The sequence below is a fragment of the Oncorhynchus mykiss genome, chromosome 6, assembly GCF_057628025.1.
Source record: "Oncorhynchus mykiss isolate SJ-2025 chromosome 6, ASM5762802v1, whole genome shotgun sequence".
NCBI classification, from domain to species: domain Eukaryota; kingdom Metazoa; phylum Chordata; class Actinopteri; order Salmoniformes; family Salmonidae; genus Oncorhynchus; species Oncorhynchus mykiss.
The window spans coordinates 21,596,487-21,612,837 of NC_143027.1; the positions used below are offsets into that span (position 1 = coordinate 21,596,487).

The 16,351-nt window shown below is 42.9% G+C and overlaps 1 protein-coding gene across 1 annotated transcript in view; it reads right to left on the reverse strand.

Moving 5' to 3' along the window:
• The window catches only part of cacna1ba (calcium voltage-gated channel subunit alpha1 Ba), a 170,078-nt gene that overhangs the window by 107,939 nt on the left and 45,788 nt on the right, over positions 1-16,351 (reverse strand). Inside the window, exons 4-6 of the mRNA XM_090237216.1 lie at positions 8,469-8,560; positions 6,479-6,631; positions 6,095-6,282 (exon numbers count right to left, since the gene is read on the reverse strand). Of these exons, the coding sequence (XP_090093342.1) occupies positions 6,095-6,282; positions 6,479-6,631; positions 8,469-8,560 (433 nt within the window). The remainder of the gene's footprint in view (positions 1-6,094; positions 6,283-6,478; positions 6,632-8,468; positions 8,561-16,351) is intronic.

Here is a 16,351-nt window from a genome sequence, read left to right on the forward strand (position 1 = left end):
CAAACGAGAATCCGACAAAGACAGAAGCAGAAACAGAGAGAGATATAGGGACCTAATCAGAGGGAAAAAGGGAACAGGTGGGAAAAGGGGTGAACGAGGTAGTTAGAGAAGACAAGGAACAGCTGGGGGAAAGAGGGGAAGAAAAGGTAACCTAATACGACCAGCAGAGGGAGACAGGGTGAAGAGAAAGAACAGGAACAGGACACAACATGACAATACATGACAGGACACTTACCACGCCGCATCTTGGTCCGATCCTTGCTACACGTCTTCAGAGGAAGAGGAAGAAATCAGCTTACACCGTGTCTGGTTCCTGACCTATTTAGTGTGTTTATATGCTGTTTAATATGACATGTAGCCTATTTGAAATGATGGTCGCTTCTTACATTCACTTTTTTCATGTTTATTCAAATACTTTTCATTCAAATCCATATGGTTTGGTTTCAATACTTAAAAACCAATTGGTAGGTCCAGGTATCACAAAAATAGATGGTGTTGGTTAAATTGTGATTTTAATGAATGGAGCGCAGAGTGGTTTTTAGTGGAGCAGTAGGAAAGCATATGGTGCACAAGCACCGCTACCATGAGTGATGAGCGGGATTTTCAACAGCTCAATTGTACCACTTCCGTATTGATCGTGTCACTGGTACTTCCTGTTTGAGTTTTTGCTTGTAAGCAGGAAACAGGAGGATAGAGTTATGGTCTGATTTTTCAAAGGGAGGGCGAGGGAGGGCCTTGTCTGCATTTCTGTGTGTAATGACTTACTATCTCATAATTATCACTTAGTATCTCATTATTGTGACATAGAATCTCATAACTATGACTTACTATCTCATAATAATGACTTACTATCTCATAATTATAGCTTACTATCTCATAATAATTACTTACTATCTCATAATTATAGCTTACTATCTCAAACTCGGTCAGATGTTTATTTTTTCGGTGGCAGGAACGAGCTTCCATAATTTAGAGAGGACAAATCTTGTGACAGACAGATCTAAACAGAGTGCATATATCCTCTCTGCTCATGCAGCCTCCTCCTCTCCTTCCCTCCTCCCCTCGCTATGTCTGCATTGTAAACATGGTGTTATCTGTTGCCAGGATTCCATCAGAAGAACTGGAAGAGTGCCCGCTTTTTACAGGTGGTTTGGAATCCATGTCTGAGTCACATGGAGGCCAGGGCCCTCTCTTCTGGGTCAAGTTGTCATATGACCTTTCCCTGACCTTGCACTGGACCTCACAGAAGCAAAACCAGGAAAATATACAATGGATGGAATACATTTTTTTCCCGTTTTTCACATGTTGAGCGTGTATTTTGTCCTACAAGCCTCACCATGCCTCTATGAGGATTTGCTGAGAAAAGCTACACTAAAACATTCTCCTGTCCCCCTGGACATTTCTGGGATTGCACACACATCGCCCCAGTGTCCCCCATTAGGGAGAAGGGAGCAGGCAATAGCATGGTATCACATTACATCAGACTGGAGTGTGTTAATCTGAAAGGGAGCCAGGCCAGTGAACACAGCATAGGCTCTCTCTCTCTCTCTCTCTGCACTGCCCTTTGTTAGGGCCAAAACAGCACTGTGCTACTGCTTTTGCATCAGGGACCTTTCACAACTATTTACTACATAGAAAACACACCATTTAGTTTCTGCTCATACCGCTAGTGCATTAAGAGAAGGATATTTCTCACCAGAGGAAGGATATTTCTCACCACAGGAGCAAAGGATTGTGGGGAAGGGGGAGATTTAATAGAAAGAGAAGGGAACATGAAGACAACAGTGTCAATAGCTTCTAATTTATGTTAGCTGTAAACATCCATATGATTAGCACTCATTGGGATTGGATGATTGAAACAACAATACTGATGGACACAACTTTAAAGGAATATAACTATCCCAAGATGACAGAGAGATCGAACCATAGAGATACAATATAATATTATTTATTTCTGTGGATCGAACATCCAATATGAGCGTTCTCTCCCATGCCATCTGAGTGTTCTATCTGAGACTGAGACATACAGTACATTAGGTGCAGTTATCAGGGCTGATAGATGACAGGGCTGATGAAGAGAACACATGTCCCTAACGACAGACAGGAAATTAGATGTGCCAACGAGGGCTGTCTCTCTGCCCCAACACCTCAATCAGAAACACCAGCCGTCGTATTTGAGCAGACCTCCCGAACCTGAGGCCACATTACCAGGCTATCAGTTAGACCAGGCAGAGACCGAGCAGAACAAACAGCCTTATGATGAATACGATCATCTCAGCATGCCCTCCCTCCCGTGCTCAAAGGCTAATTCTGGATTAAAAGACAGTCATTCAATGTGATTATTAATCATGCTAATTGGGACACTCTCCGTGTCCGAATACCCATACTTGAATCCTAAATTGTAGGCCGTTTGAGTATGCAAAAAAATACATTTGCAACATTTTTAAAATCGAGTATACTTTAAATGCCAGGATGTCATTCTCATTTTGGCTTTGACAACGGCTGATTAATTAGATATGGGAATGTGCTACCAAAATCAGCGAATAGCGGGAAACAATGCAATCAAGCATGAATGTTTGAGAGTATGTGAATTTGATACTAATTTTGCCTCTTCATCAAGTAGAATTCGATGCACACTTTTCCACAATGCATTGGAAGAGATGGGCTGCAAGTGATCGGCCCTAGTTCTTTTCAAGTAGCAAAACAACAAAACTAGGCTACTTAATTGGGAAGATGTCGAATAGCAAAGCTTCTGAAAACAGAAGACAGAAGTCTTTTAAACTAAATACTTTACCATCTTTTTTTATTTCTGAATGTATCGGCACTGAGGACTCAGGATGTGGCTGCTTTAATGATGTCATTTTATTTAGGCCTTTTGATTTGAACATATAGATTGTTTTAGTTTTGAAGTAGACTACCTATTTAATTTATGGATCAAGCCTTTAGCAGTCATTCTGATCTCTTTCCCAATGATCAATGCTTTAGTTGATTATGTTGCTGTCCAGTGGGTCTGACTTGGCCATGCACACGACTGTCCACGTTTCTCCGTACAATAGCCTTTTGGTTTGAACATTTGTAACGTTTTGGTGTCTGTACTAGGCTATTTGATTGAATTAATATGTGTTACAGCACTTTGGTTTCACTGATAAATATTTGTTATCTGTTTCTGTCTTCAGTCCCATATAGCCCATCTAGGATACAGTAGATGGCTAAGGTATAGGTTGAATGTGATAGTCCGCCTATAACCAGCCCGAATAAGCTTACAACTCCCTTCCTATTCTATTCAGGGTTAAATTAATAATTAAATAATAATTAAATTAATAGCTAAATTAATATAATTGGAAATGAGCTATTATCAGTCTGGTTAATGCCATGCATGTCTGGTGAATATGGAAAAATCCACCCGCACTCTGCCCTCCCCACCTACTCAGCCAGTCAGGATCCGCTACTGCGTTCCGGCCGTGTATGCGACGATGAGTACATAGTATGCAGTTTAAGTATGGCTATTCAGACACGGCCAGTGTCTAATGCTGACGGAGAAAAGGAGGAAAATATGCCCCACAAAATTTAACGCAGAGATGGTAATGTGTGCTATTACGGAGTGAACCAAGGATCAGATCTATTCAGCAAACTTGATAAGCAGTCAATAAAGAGTGGATCAACTTCAGTAGGACACTTCAAGTGAATTGGAGTAACAGCTGACAGAGGAATGTGATTTCAGATAAACCATCATGAGGTCACATAGTTGGTCCTTCTCAGCATTCTGAGCATGTCTCCCCTCCCTCTATTTCAGGGGAGAGAGAGCTGGAAAGATATAGATCCCTCATCAGCTGGAAGACTCCTCCCTCTGCCAGCGTCGGGGCAGCAGAATGGCACTGTGTTGCTAAGCACCAGGGAAGAGAGAGGCGTAGCAGAGTGAAGTGGTGGGCACCGGAAGACTGGCATATGCTGCTCACCATCAGGCGTGGCAGGAGAGCGGCATGAAGCTGGGAATGAGACACCACATGTGTCCATCCCTGGCTGTTTCTGAAGGAGCCTCCTTAATATAGACCAGTGGTTCCAAAATTGTAGGGTCGGAAGGGGGGGTGTGGAGAACCCCCCCCCTCCACTCAGTCAGGCTTTCAACTTACTCTTGGAAGTTTTAATAGTAATGTGCACAAGGAGCCATTTTGAAACTTGGTAGTGCATCATCAGTTTTCCTCTTGTCATGTCAGTCATTGCATACCTTAGAGCTATTCATAACCTGTCAGAAATGTTCAGATCAACTAGCCCATGTCAGCTAATGATTTTTAGCTAGTTTTTTTAACCCATTGATTTTGTTGTAATGTTTGACTCAGATATCACATAAAACTTGACTAAATGTGTATATTAAAACTGCAACAGTTTCTCTCCACCCCATGGCAAATACAAACAAACGGGACACGCAGGGGGGAAAGGCTGAGTGAAAAGGTTTGGGAACCGCTGATATAGACCACAGGGTGCATGGATGTGCATGGTTCAACATAGAGACTACTGTATTCACACAACATGCTCCTATCAGCTAAAAGTATTGGAGCTCAGCAAGTATTGTTTAAAAATGCTGTCGAAAATCCTACCAAGAGACAAATGCTGAGAGTGGTGTATAAATGAATCAATTCTGAACGCAACAGTATTCTAAAAACACCCACAGAAAGTCTCATTGCAAAATAGTAGATTGACAGCCTATCCTTGTTGGTAAAGTGTGGCACAAACCTTAGGAGAAAGAGTCCTGACTGGAAATGTAGGGGAAACAATTATTTTACATCCGAGAAGAAGACACCATCTCCCTGTCCCAACTTTACAGCTTTCAGCAGCAAAACATCTATTGAGTAAGCCAATCCCATTCCTAGGAAAGGCTCCACAGGTTGCAGAGAATGAGCACACTGTCTTCTCACTCAAGCTATTAAACATTTCACACTGTTACACAATCATATCCTTTTTCATGATCTAAATGTGACTCTTATGCAAATGTCACAGGCTGGGATTTGTTTGAAGACCAGGATTAAACCTTGAGTCTGTCTCTAACATGAATCGGCCCTGTGACTCAGCCTTCCACATCCAGCAGACTCCGTCTCTGTCTAATAATGCCTCCAGGGTGCACTGGGACTGTACTACCAACCTGGGACAACCCTCCATGCACACAACAACCAGTTTACATGTCACTATTCAAGATCAAATCTTCTCACAAGTTTTTTCCCCGCTCCAAACGTTTCCACAAAAAAGGTCCATTGCATTCTATAGTGAATAACATGGAAAAGGGATCACATCAAAAACTTCATGAGAGCACATGAGCTCATGGTGCGCAACATTTCTATAGGCTATGCAATTGCATTAGAAAACAGTTTATTAAAAAGAGGAGGATCCCATCAGCTTTCTATAGACTAGGCCTACTATATTTATTTCTCAACTTTCCTAATATTAAGCACATTGCTTCGCTTTACAACAGGAGTACAGCCTACCTGGCTGGCATAAACGTTTGTTATTAAAGTGCATAGATGACATGTTTTTTCCCTGCTCTGAGACAGGTGCATGATAATTGTCCATTCTAAATCAAAACTAATTTCACACATATTATTTAGTATATGTAAAGACAAAATTATTAGATCCAGCAATCTTCCGGTTACTGGCCCAACGCTCTAACCACTAAGCTACCTGCCGCCCCGGTGTAGAGCCTAACTGGCATACATAGGCAGCACGTGAGTTTCAAAATTGGGGAAGATAATTTTCACCATAAAAATATACCTTTATAATAAACCATTACATGCATAATCGCATTTGAGGTCATTTTTGCGAATGGCATTTTCCCTCTGATTGCATTTTTGAACATTTGTGCTTATAGTTTACTGCCATGTGAGCATTGCTGCACTTGTAATGTGAAGAAATAGCCTAATAGTTTATAAACAATATGAGGCTGTTGCACCAGCAGTTGTATTAATTTGATATTTATCGAATCCCACAACTGTCCCAGACTATGTTTGGGAATAAATATTTACCATCGTACAGAAGGACAAGTTGACCAATAGAGTAGGTCAACTTTTGTTATATCACAGTAAAATGTACAGTAGGGTGAACTCACGTTATAGAGGATGTCCACCCATCCCTCCATGGTGATGCACTGGAAGACGGTCAGAATAGCAAAGAGGATGTTGTCAAAGTTGGTAATGCCATAGTTGGGGCCGATCCAGTATTCCTGACACACAGTTCCATTTTCACAGGTCCTCGCTGGAGCCTCCAAACCACAGGGGAACTCTGCTGCCTGCTCACCTGAGACACACACAAACACAACAAGGTAAGTTCTGTGTGCAAACATGCAAACACAGACAAACATGCTTACAGTAGCTCCCAGAACTATAGGCTGTAGCTCAGTACATCATTTATATCAACTCTACATATGCAAGCTATAGCAGTTACACAAAACACAGGTGACTTAAGATTTCATAGCGATGTGCATTGTGCATACCTGTATCAGTCCTGAAGCAGGTCCGGTGGAACTTGCCCATGTAAAAGTCTAGGCCGATGATGGCGAACATGAGGATAGCGAAGAAGAGCAGCATGCCAATCTGCAGCAGAGGCACCATGGCTTTCATGATGGACTTTAGAACTACCTGAAGACCTGAGAGAGAGAGTTTTAACACGCATCACAGGAGAGACCCCAAATGGCCCTTTAAGTTCCTTCATTTAACATTTCTGGTTATCAGAATTACAGTGCCTTGCGAAAGTATTCGGCCCCCTTGAACTTTGCGACCTTTTGCCACATTTCAGGCTTCAAACATAAAGATATAAAACTGTATTTTTTTGTGAAGAATCAACAACAAGTGGGACACAATCATGAAGTGGAACGACATTTATTGGATATTTCAAACTTTTTTAACAAATCAAAAACTGAAAAATTGGGCGTGCAAAATTATTCAGCCCCTTTACTTTCAGTGCAGCAAACTCTCTCCAGAAGTTCAGTGAGGATCTCTGAATGATCCAATGTTGACCTAAATGACTAATGATGATAAATACAATCCACCTGTGTGTAATCAAGTCTCCGTATAAATGCACCTGCACTGTGATAGTCTCAGAGGTCCGTTAAAAGCGCAGAGAGCATCATGAAGAACAAGGAACACACCAGGCAGGTCCGAGATACTGTTGTGAAGAAGTTTAAAGCCGGATTTGGATACAAAAAGATTTCCCAAGCTTTAAACATCCCAAGGAGCACTGTGCAAGCGATAATATTGAAATGGAAGGCGTATGAGACCACTGCAAATCTACCAAGACCTAGCCGTCCCTCTAAACTTTCAGCTCATACAAGGAGAAGACTGATCAGAGATGCAGCCAAGAGGCCCATGATCACTCTGGATGAACTGCAGAGATCTACAGCTGAGGTGGGAGACTCTGTCCATAGGACAACAGTCAGTCGTATATTGCACAAATCTGGCCTTTATGGAAGAGTGGCAAGAAGAAAGCCATTTCTTAAAGATATCCATAAAAAGTGTTGTTTAAAGTTTGCCACAAGCCACCTGGGAGACACACCAAACATGTGGAAGAAGGTGCTCTGGTCAGATGAAACCAAAATTTAACTTTTTGGCAACAATGCAAAACGTTATGTTTGGCGTAAAAGCAACACAGCTCATCACACTGAACACACCATCCCCACTGTCAAACATGGTGGTGGCAGCATCATGGTTTGGGCCTGCTTTTCTTCAGCAGGGACAGGGAAGATGGTTAAAATTGATGGGAAGATGGATGGAGCCAAATACAGGACCATTCTGGAAGAAAACCTGATGGAGTCTGCAAAAGACCTGAGACTGGGACGGAGATTTGTCTTCCAACAAGACAATGATCCAAAACATAACGCAAAATCTACAATGGAATGGTTCAAAAATAAACATATCCAGGTGCTACAATGTCCAGACCTGAATCCAATTGAGAATCTGTGGAAAGAACTGAAAACTGCTGTTCACAAATGCTCTCCATCCAACCTCACTGAGCTCGAGCTGTTTTGCAAGGAGGAATGGGAAAAAATGTCAGTCGCTCGATGTGCAAAACTGATAGAGACATACCCCAAGCGACTTACAGCTGTAATCGCAGCAAAAGGTGGCGCTACAAAGTATTAACTTAAGGGGGCTGAATAATTTTGCACGCCCCAATTTTTCAGTTTTTGATTTGTTAAAAAAGTTTGAAATATCCAATAAATGTCGTTCCACTTCATGATTGTGTCCCACTTGTTGTTGATTCTTCACAAAAAAATACAGTTTTATATCTTTATGTTTGAAACCTGAAATGTGGCAAAAGTTCAAGGGGGCCGAATACTTTCCCAAGGCACTGTACATAAGATGACATGAACAAAAATGAAATATGTAAATACATGTTTTAACGTTTAAATGGCAAACTTCAAAAATGTACATATCCAATCATTAAATTGTTTCTCCTTTTTCCAGTGATTCCAAAGTCATTGTACTTACTAGGGATTCCAGACACCAGTTTCAGTGGCCTCAGGACCCGTACTGCCCTCAGAGTTCTCAAGTCAAAGTCTGCTCCCACTGTAGCCAGCATCCTGGTCACAATCAAACAGACAATCAGACTGACAATACTACAATCTGTACCACTATCCATCATAAACATACAACATATCATTTGCATTATGAACGATTGAGGAAATTCAAGAGCTTCAATATAACATTCATTCCCATCTCCAAACATTACATTCCTGAAAACAATGAGGAATGATTCCTTGTGTATTTTTAAAACCATTATCTAGCATTTCACGCCAATGTCAAATTTCTCCAGCATTCATGAAGGACTTGTATGTGAGATAAATCAAATTATAAACTGGGTGGTTTCAGCCCTGAATGCAGATCGGCTGACACCCATGATACATCAGACATAATAACATAAGTATGACAAAACATTTATTTTTACTGCTCTAATTACGTTGGTAACCAGTTTATAATAGCAATAAAGCACCTTGGGGGTTTGTGGTATATGACCAATATACCACGGCTAATGGCTATATCCAGGGACTCCGTAATGTGTTGTGCATAAGAACAGCCCTTAGCCGTGGTACATTGGCCATATACCACACCCTCCCGTGCCTTATTGCTTAAATGTCTCTGAAAAAGACGGCCTATGTATTGTATTACCTAATAATACAGGGGCTATCATGCGCTTTGTGTCAGACACTTATGTGTAATAGAGTATCAGCGGGGTGGTTTAGAATACATTACTACATCATCTGAAGCATCTACCAGGAGAGAGAGACAGTGTGGAGAATATGAATGATTTCACATGGATGTTGATATGCAGAGGGGGCCTTGACACAAAGAGTGAATACACAGCAAATTTGCTAATTAAATTTTTACACCAACAGTGTTACATTTGACACTTTCTTATAAATATGTGACTATCTCAAAGTAGTGTTAAACCAACACTTTTCAAAGTGTTTATAAACTAACACCCTGAAAGTGTTGGGAACCCTAACACCAAGGACGTTGCAAATTCCAACTTAAAATGTTTTATTTTTAGAGCTGATATTGTTAACACTTTCTCAGTGTTAAGGAATCAACATCTGTGGTGTTACAGTAACTAGGTTTGAGGTGTTGTTTTAACACTGTAGGGTGTAAAGCCTTATTTGTATATTTATTTCCCAGTGTGCCTTTCGAGTGAATTTTAGAGGTACCAGTACCGCCCATGACTGAGGTTGCTAGTGACAGAGACATGATTGTTGCATTGGATGGCTTTCAGAGTACCTAAGTTAATATTTTATTATAAATATTGTATTTTATATGACAATATATCACTTTTTTTCACAATACCATACTTCAACATCCCAGTTTTACCCTAACACAGTGGTCTGAAACTCCTGGTTTGCAGGCCACATTGGCAAGTCACATTATGCTGGCTCGCAAAGTGTTATATGATTTCTATTTGCATCCAACCAGAGTTAGGATATCGAACAATTGGAGCTTTTAATCCCCTGCAACTGAGGTTAGAATTACTGCCAAGGTAAGGAAGATTGATAGATGACACTACCTAAACTGGAACAACCATCTCAATGAATAAGTCCTACCACTTACAGATGGGATTAGTTTACAGAAATGTATGTTATTTATCTCTGTGTAGTGTAAGATCCATTAATCCATGTGCATGCAGAAACATGGATATATGGCCAAAAACAAACTATTCTAAAAAGCAACCTTACACAAAGCATGCTTGGAAATATAGAGGCCCCTCCCATGTCTTTTTCACTTTGAAAGAGTTCTTCGAAATTAACTCAACACAGTCAAGTAACACCACCACACAGTGTTGATTCCACTGTGATTCAAGTAACACTTCATTTATTCACTTTCCTTTTAGATTTCAGATGAAGAACCATTTCCTCATTCTCCTGGGGTTCTGACTGCATAATCAAGACACTTCTGCCTAAAACCTCACATCCATCGTAAGAGGATCTGACTGCAGTCTCACGGAGGAGAGGATGGGAGAGAGGAGAACTGAAAGAGAGAGAAGGGGAGGGAGGAGAGGGGAATAGCTCCAGGGGAATAGTGTCATTGCTCAGCCTCTCCAATCTGAGGGAAGGGACAGCAGAAAGCATGGGAGGGGGAAGGGGGCAGCAGAAAGCATGAGGGAGGGGACAGCAGAAAGCACGAGGGAGTGGACAGCAGAAAGCATGAGGGAGGGGACAGCAGAAAACATGAGGGAGGGGACAGCAGAAAGCATGAGGGAGGGGACAGCAGAAAGCATGAGGGAGGGGACAGCAGAAAGCATGAGGGAGGGGACAGCAGAAAGCATGGGGGGGCAGCAGAAAGCATGAGGGAGGGGACAGCAGAAAGCATGGGGGGGCAGCAGAAAGCATGAGGGAGGGGACAGCAGAAAGCATGACGGAGAGGACAGCAGAAAGCATGAGGGAGGGGACAGCAGAAAGCATGACGGAGGGGACAGCAGAAAGCACGAGGGAGTGGACAGAAGAAAGCACGAGGGAGTGGACAGCAGAAAGCACGAGGGAGTGGACAGCAGAAAGCATGAGGGAGGGGACAGCAGAAAGCATGAGGGAGGGAGGGGACAGCAGAAAGCATGACGGAGGGGACAGAAGAAAGCATGAGGGAGGGGACAGCAGAAAACATGAGGGAGGGGACAGCAGAAAGCATGAGGGAGGGGACAGCAGAAAGCATGAGGGAGGGGACAGCAGAAAGCATGAGGGAGGGGACAGCAGAAAGCATGGGGGGGCAGCAGAAAGCATGAGGGAGGGGACAGCAGAAAGCATGGGGGGGCAGCAGAAAGCATGAGGGAGGGGACAGCAGAAAGCATGACGGAGAGGACAGCAGAAAGCATGAGGGAGGGGACAGCAGAAAGCATGACGGAGGGGACAGCAGAAAGCACGAGGTAGTGGACAGAAGAAAGCACGAGGGAGTGGACAGCAGAAAGCACGAGGGAGTGGACAGCAGAAAGCATGAGGGAGGGGACAGCAGAAAGCATGAGGGAGGGAGGGGACAGCAGAAAGCATGACGGAGGGGACAGAAGAAAGCATGAGGGAGGGGACAGCAGAAAGCATGACGGAGGGGACAGCAGAAAGCATGACGGAGGGGACAGCAGAAAGCATGACGGAAGGGACAGCAGAAAGCATGAGGGAGTGGACAGCAGAAAGCATGACGGAGGGGACAGCAGAAAGCATGACGGAGGGGACAGCAGAAAGCATGACGGAGGGGACAGCAGAAAGCATGATGGAAGGGACAGCAGAAAGCATGATGGAAGGGACAGCAGAAAGCATGAGGGAGTGGACAGCAGAAAGCATGACGGAGGACACAGAGATGTTGGTGTAGCTGCTAGTGAATCCAATTACTAATGGCAAAAGAAAGGTTTCAACATTACCTAAAACACAAACTGTTTTTAGAATAATACGATCATGAAGTATACTTCATATTAACCAGAATAATATACCTTGCTTTGTGAAAATGTGTGCCACTTTAGGACTCTACTGTATGCAACAAAGATGTGATACCCACAGAAAATAGGTTAACATATGGAAAGTAGGAGTGGGGTCTCTGCCAGTATAGCTTCACTGCAGGGCGGTGAAACCTAGAATTGTTTTGGTTCTTTCCATTAAAACTGACATTTCCTTCCCTTTCCCCTGGATGTGAATTAATCACAGCCTACTATAACACTCCCAGATGGGATTACCTTCATTACAAAGGAAAGAATTAGGAAATGAAGTGAATCTCATTTTCCCCACATCAACTAGTACATATCAGACTCTAGAAAATATATGGTACGGCTGGAGAGGAGATGGCCATCATCTCTTGCTTATGGCTTCTCCCAGTGAGAACACCCCGTCTTCTAGCATGATCTGGCTTGCTATTCTAATGTTCCAGACTGCAGCTGGCATCCTGAAATATAGATATCTTATCTTCAGTGAAATCAGCCTCCCAAGACTCCCTCTCCTCTCTGCTCTGATCAGAGCACTTCGCTTTTCTGCCTGCCTGCCTCCCTCCCTGCCTGTTTGCCTGCCTGCCACTATAGAAAAGACAGAAAGCCTCAGGACCTGGTACATGCTCCCAACTGAACCAATCCCAACATGAGGCAACACACTGGTATGGCAAACACAGTGGTCCCTGGTATGGCCTCATTTTTAGGGCTTATATTGTAGCTTTACAATATATTGCTTTAATATTCCAAAAACAGGTTTGAGATGACAATGAATGACAAAAGTTCAACACCAACCCAACCAGGACCTATCTGACTCGGATATCACTGGGGTTTAAGTTCTGCTGTCACTGCTTCAGCCACCAGAGAGAACAAAGCAGGTTTGTGTGTGTTTCCCCATATTCAAAGTGGCCAGCATGGGTCAGAGGACAGTGCAGTGAGAGGCCTACACTGGGCTGCTCCCAGGGGTCTTTCTTCAAGCGGATCAGAGACTCTTTCTGCCATCTCTCTATCTATACTTACGCCTGCCAGCAGACAGAGCAGACAGAGGGAGCACAGTGAGGGCAGTGAAAACAGAGCGCCAGCCAAAGACAGCATTACGATGTTGCCCGAGCATTGCAGAGTAAGGGAGACTATGAAATGCTAGTCCCTTAAGTATAGGCCTCCACTAAGCTGCTGTAAGAGGTACAACGTGGCAGATGTCTTTCTTCACTATGAATATAGAAGCTCCACTAAGCTGCTGTAAGAGGTACAACGTGGCAGATGTCTTTCTTCACTATGAATATAGAAGCTCCACTAAGCTGCTGTAAGAGGTACAATGTGGCAGATGTCTTTCTTCACTATGAATATAGAAGCTCCACTAAGCCGCTGTAAGAGGTACAACGTGGCAGATGTCTTTCTTCACTATGAATATAGAAGCTCCACTAAGCTGCTGTAAGAGGTACAACGTGGCAGATGTCTTTCTTCACTATGAATATAGAAGCTCCACTAAGCCGCTGTAAGAGGTACAACGTGGCAGATGTCTTTCTTCACTATGAATATAGAAGCTCCACTAAGCTGCTGTAAGAGGTACAACGTGGCAGATGTCTTTCTTCACTATGAATATAGAAGCTCCACTAAGCCGCTGTAAGAGGTACAACGTGGCAGATGTCTTTCTTCACTATGATTATAGAAGCTCCACTAAGCTGCTGTAAGAGGTACAACGTGGCAGATGTCTTTCTTCACTATGAATATAGAAGCTCCACTAAGCCGCTGTAAGAGGTACAACGTGGCAGATGTCTTTCTTCACTATGAATATAGAAGCTCCACTAAGCCGCTGTAAGAGGTACAACGTGGCAGATGTCTTTCTTCACTATGAATATAGAAGCTCCACTAAGCCGCTGTAAGAGGTACAACGTGGCAGATGTCTTTCTTCACTATGAATATAGAAGATACATTAGTCAACTTACTCTCCATTCAATTAACTAAATTGACCGTAGCTAAGCAGGTTCCTAAATGAATGGCCGTACACCAAAATGCATTAAAAAAAGTGTATAATTTACTTAATTATGTTACATTGATGATAGTTGTTTTCCTCTCAGCTGCAATAAGGAAATAAACATGTGATTCAACTGTTTCCTGTTGGTGATGGCATGTAGAGTATGTGACTAACCGTGCCTGTGTCCTTTAAATCATTCCTGTTTCTATAATGGCTCTGCTCTTTGAGAGTGATTTCCTTTTTCTTTTTATGTACTTAAAAATATATATATATTTGATCCCACCTTGTGGCACTCTGTGAAGCATGCTACAGAACGTAGTCCCTCTTCACGAAACAACATCTGGCCAACGCAGGGTAAAAGCCCCGTCAGTATCACTGCAGAGGCATGTACCATTAGATGAGTTACTTAATGGACCTTTAGGTAGTGGAGAAACACCATCCTCTCTGTTTTTAACAGCAGAACTCGCATCTGTTAGACTGTTGCTACGGCTACTGAATGACCATCTTAACTAAAGAAACAACCAATACTTTTATCTGGGACTATTATTGTATGGTTGTTTTTGTTTTGCCTACTTTCCTAATAATAATTTGGCAATGAATGTAAACAAACAACATAATATCACAAAGTGACTAGTTGATTTCCCTGAATAATTCTTTAGGGGACCTGGAAGCAAACTGCAATGTAGCGAAGGAATTGATCATAACCTATGCCTGGGGGAGCCGTATGATTAATTATCTTCCTCACATACATAAACTCTGCTGACATGAGAGTATAAAAGTCAAACCCATTATCTTGATTATCAATTAGTCAACCATGTATGTTTACAGCACCTCCCTGGAGAAGCCTGGGAAGAGAATCTCATTCTGCTGCTCCAATGGCAGGGAAATATAGGTGAAAACTAACACAGTCACAAGCTCTGTCTGGAGTAACACATCCATGTTAGATATGAGTGATACAGGATACCAGGGGGTGCAATATTTAAGAACATGTAGGATACTGAGCCAGGCTCTATTGGGGATACTTCTCTGTCCACATGTTCTATGGTTCTACCTCACTGACAGGAATGTAGCAGGCTATCAGACATACCCTGTCTGTCTGTCTGGCTTGCTGGCTGACTAGCTGTTTGGCTGGCTGAATGTCTGTCTATCAATCTGTCTGGTTGTCTGGCTGAATGACTGTTTGACTGGCCGACTGGTTGTTTGGCTTACCCATTTTCTGTCTGGTTGTCTATCTTTCTGTCTGTCTGTTTAGCTGTCTGTTTGACTGTCTGGCTGACTCTACTGTATGGGATGTGATCTTATTGGCAGTATAATGACCTGCCTCCTCCCCTGTTCTGTAAATGACAGGCGGGACCATGTGAGTGGTCTGAGACGGAGGGGTGAGAGAGCATAAACACAGCAGACCCTGTCTGGTACTGTCTGGGCTCGGAGGAGAACACATTCATTTCAGCCCTGAGGGTTAGTTGAAAACAATACGCTCTTCAATGTGCCTTTCATGATTAGGATCAAGAAAAAAGATCAGAGCTAGCTACGTACGTTTGTATGAGACTGAATGGATAGAATTGAGGTAAGATGTCTGTAAATACTCAATATGTAAAACTGCTTAACCCCCCTCAGTCAAACAAACGCTAAGGGAAAGACACATTTCACATTGACATTTTAGTAAATTCAGTGCAAAAGATAGTTTAGAAACTGTTCAAGCAACATTTCAAAGTCCAGAGTACTCTATTACATAAGCCCATGAACGCCCAGTGAAGTGCTTGAGCAGCAGTTAATGGCTATGCCCACAGAACACTGTTATGCTCCTCAACTCCATCAGGCTCAAGCATGCACAATCATCAGTGTCATGGCTAGGAATGAGGAGGATTCAAAGAAATTATCAAAACATCCACTGACAGGTGAATCTGATGGGGGTTTCATAGGGACTAAGCTCTCCGATCATAAACAAATTATGTCAGAAGAGGGTGAAGGGTGAAATTGTGCAATGTCAGCATATTTCACAATTAATCTAATGCAGTTGAGTGTGAGAGGGAGGTTTTACAGAATTGACACAGTCACTGCTTTGTAATTTAGGAACTTTCTCCAGCTGATGAACTGTACATTTTGCCAATGGCTGTCTCGGTGTGTAGAGGGCTCTTACTGAGCATACTGTCTGTCTTGTGTAAAGAGGGAACTTACTGAGCATACTGCTTCGTGTGTAGAGAGCTCTTACTGAGCATACTGCCTGGGTGTGTAGTGGGCTCTTATTGAGCATACTGCCTGGGTGTGTAGAGGGCTCTTACTGAGCATACTGCCTGGGTGTGTAGAGGGCTCTTACTGAGCATACTGCCTGGGTGTGTAGGTGGCTCTTACTGAGCATACTGCATCGGTGTGTAGAGGGCTCTTACTGAGCATACTGCCTGGGTGTGTAGGTGGCTCTTACTGAGCATACTGCATCGGTGTGTAGAGGGC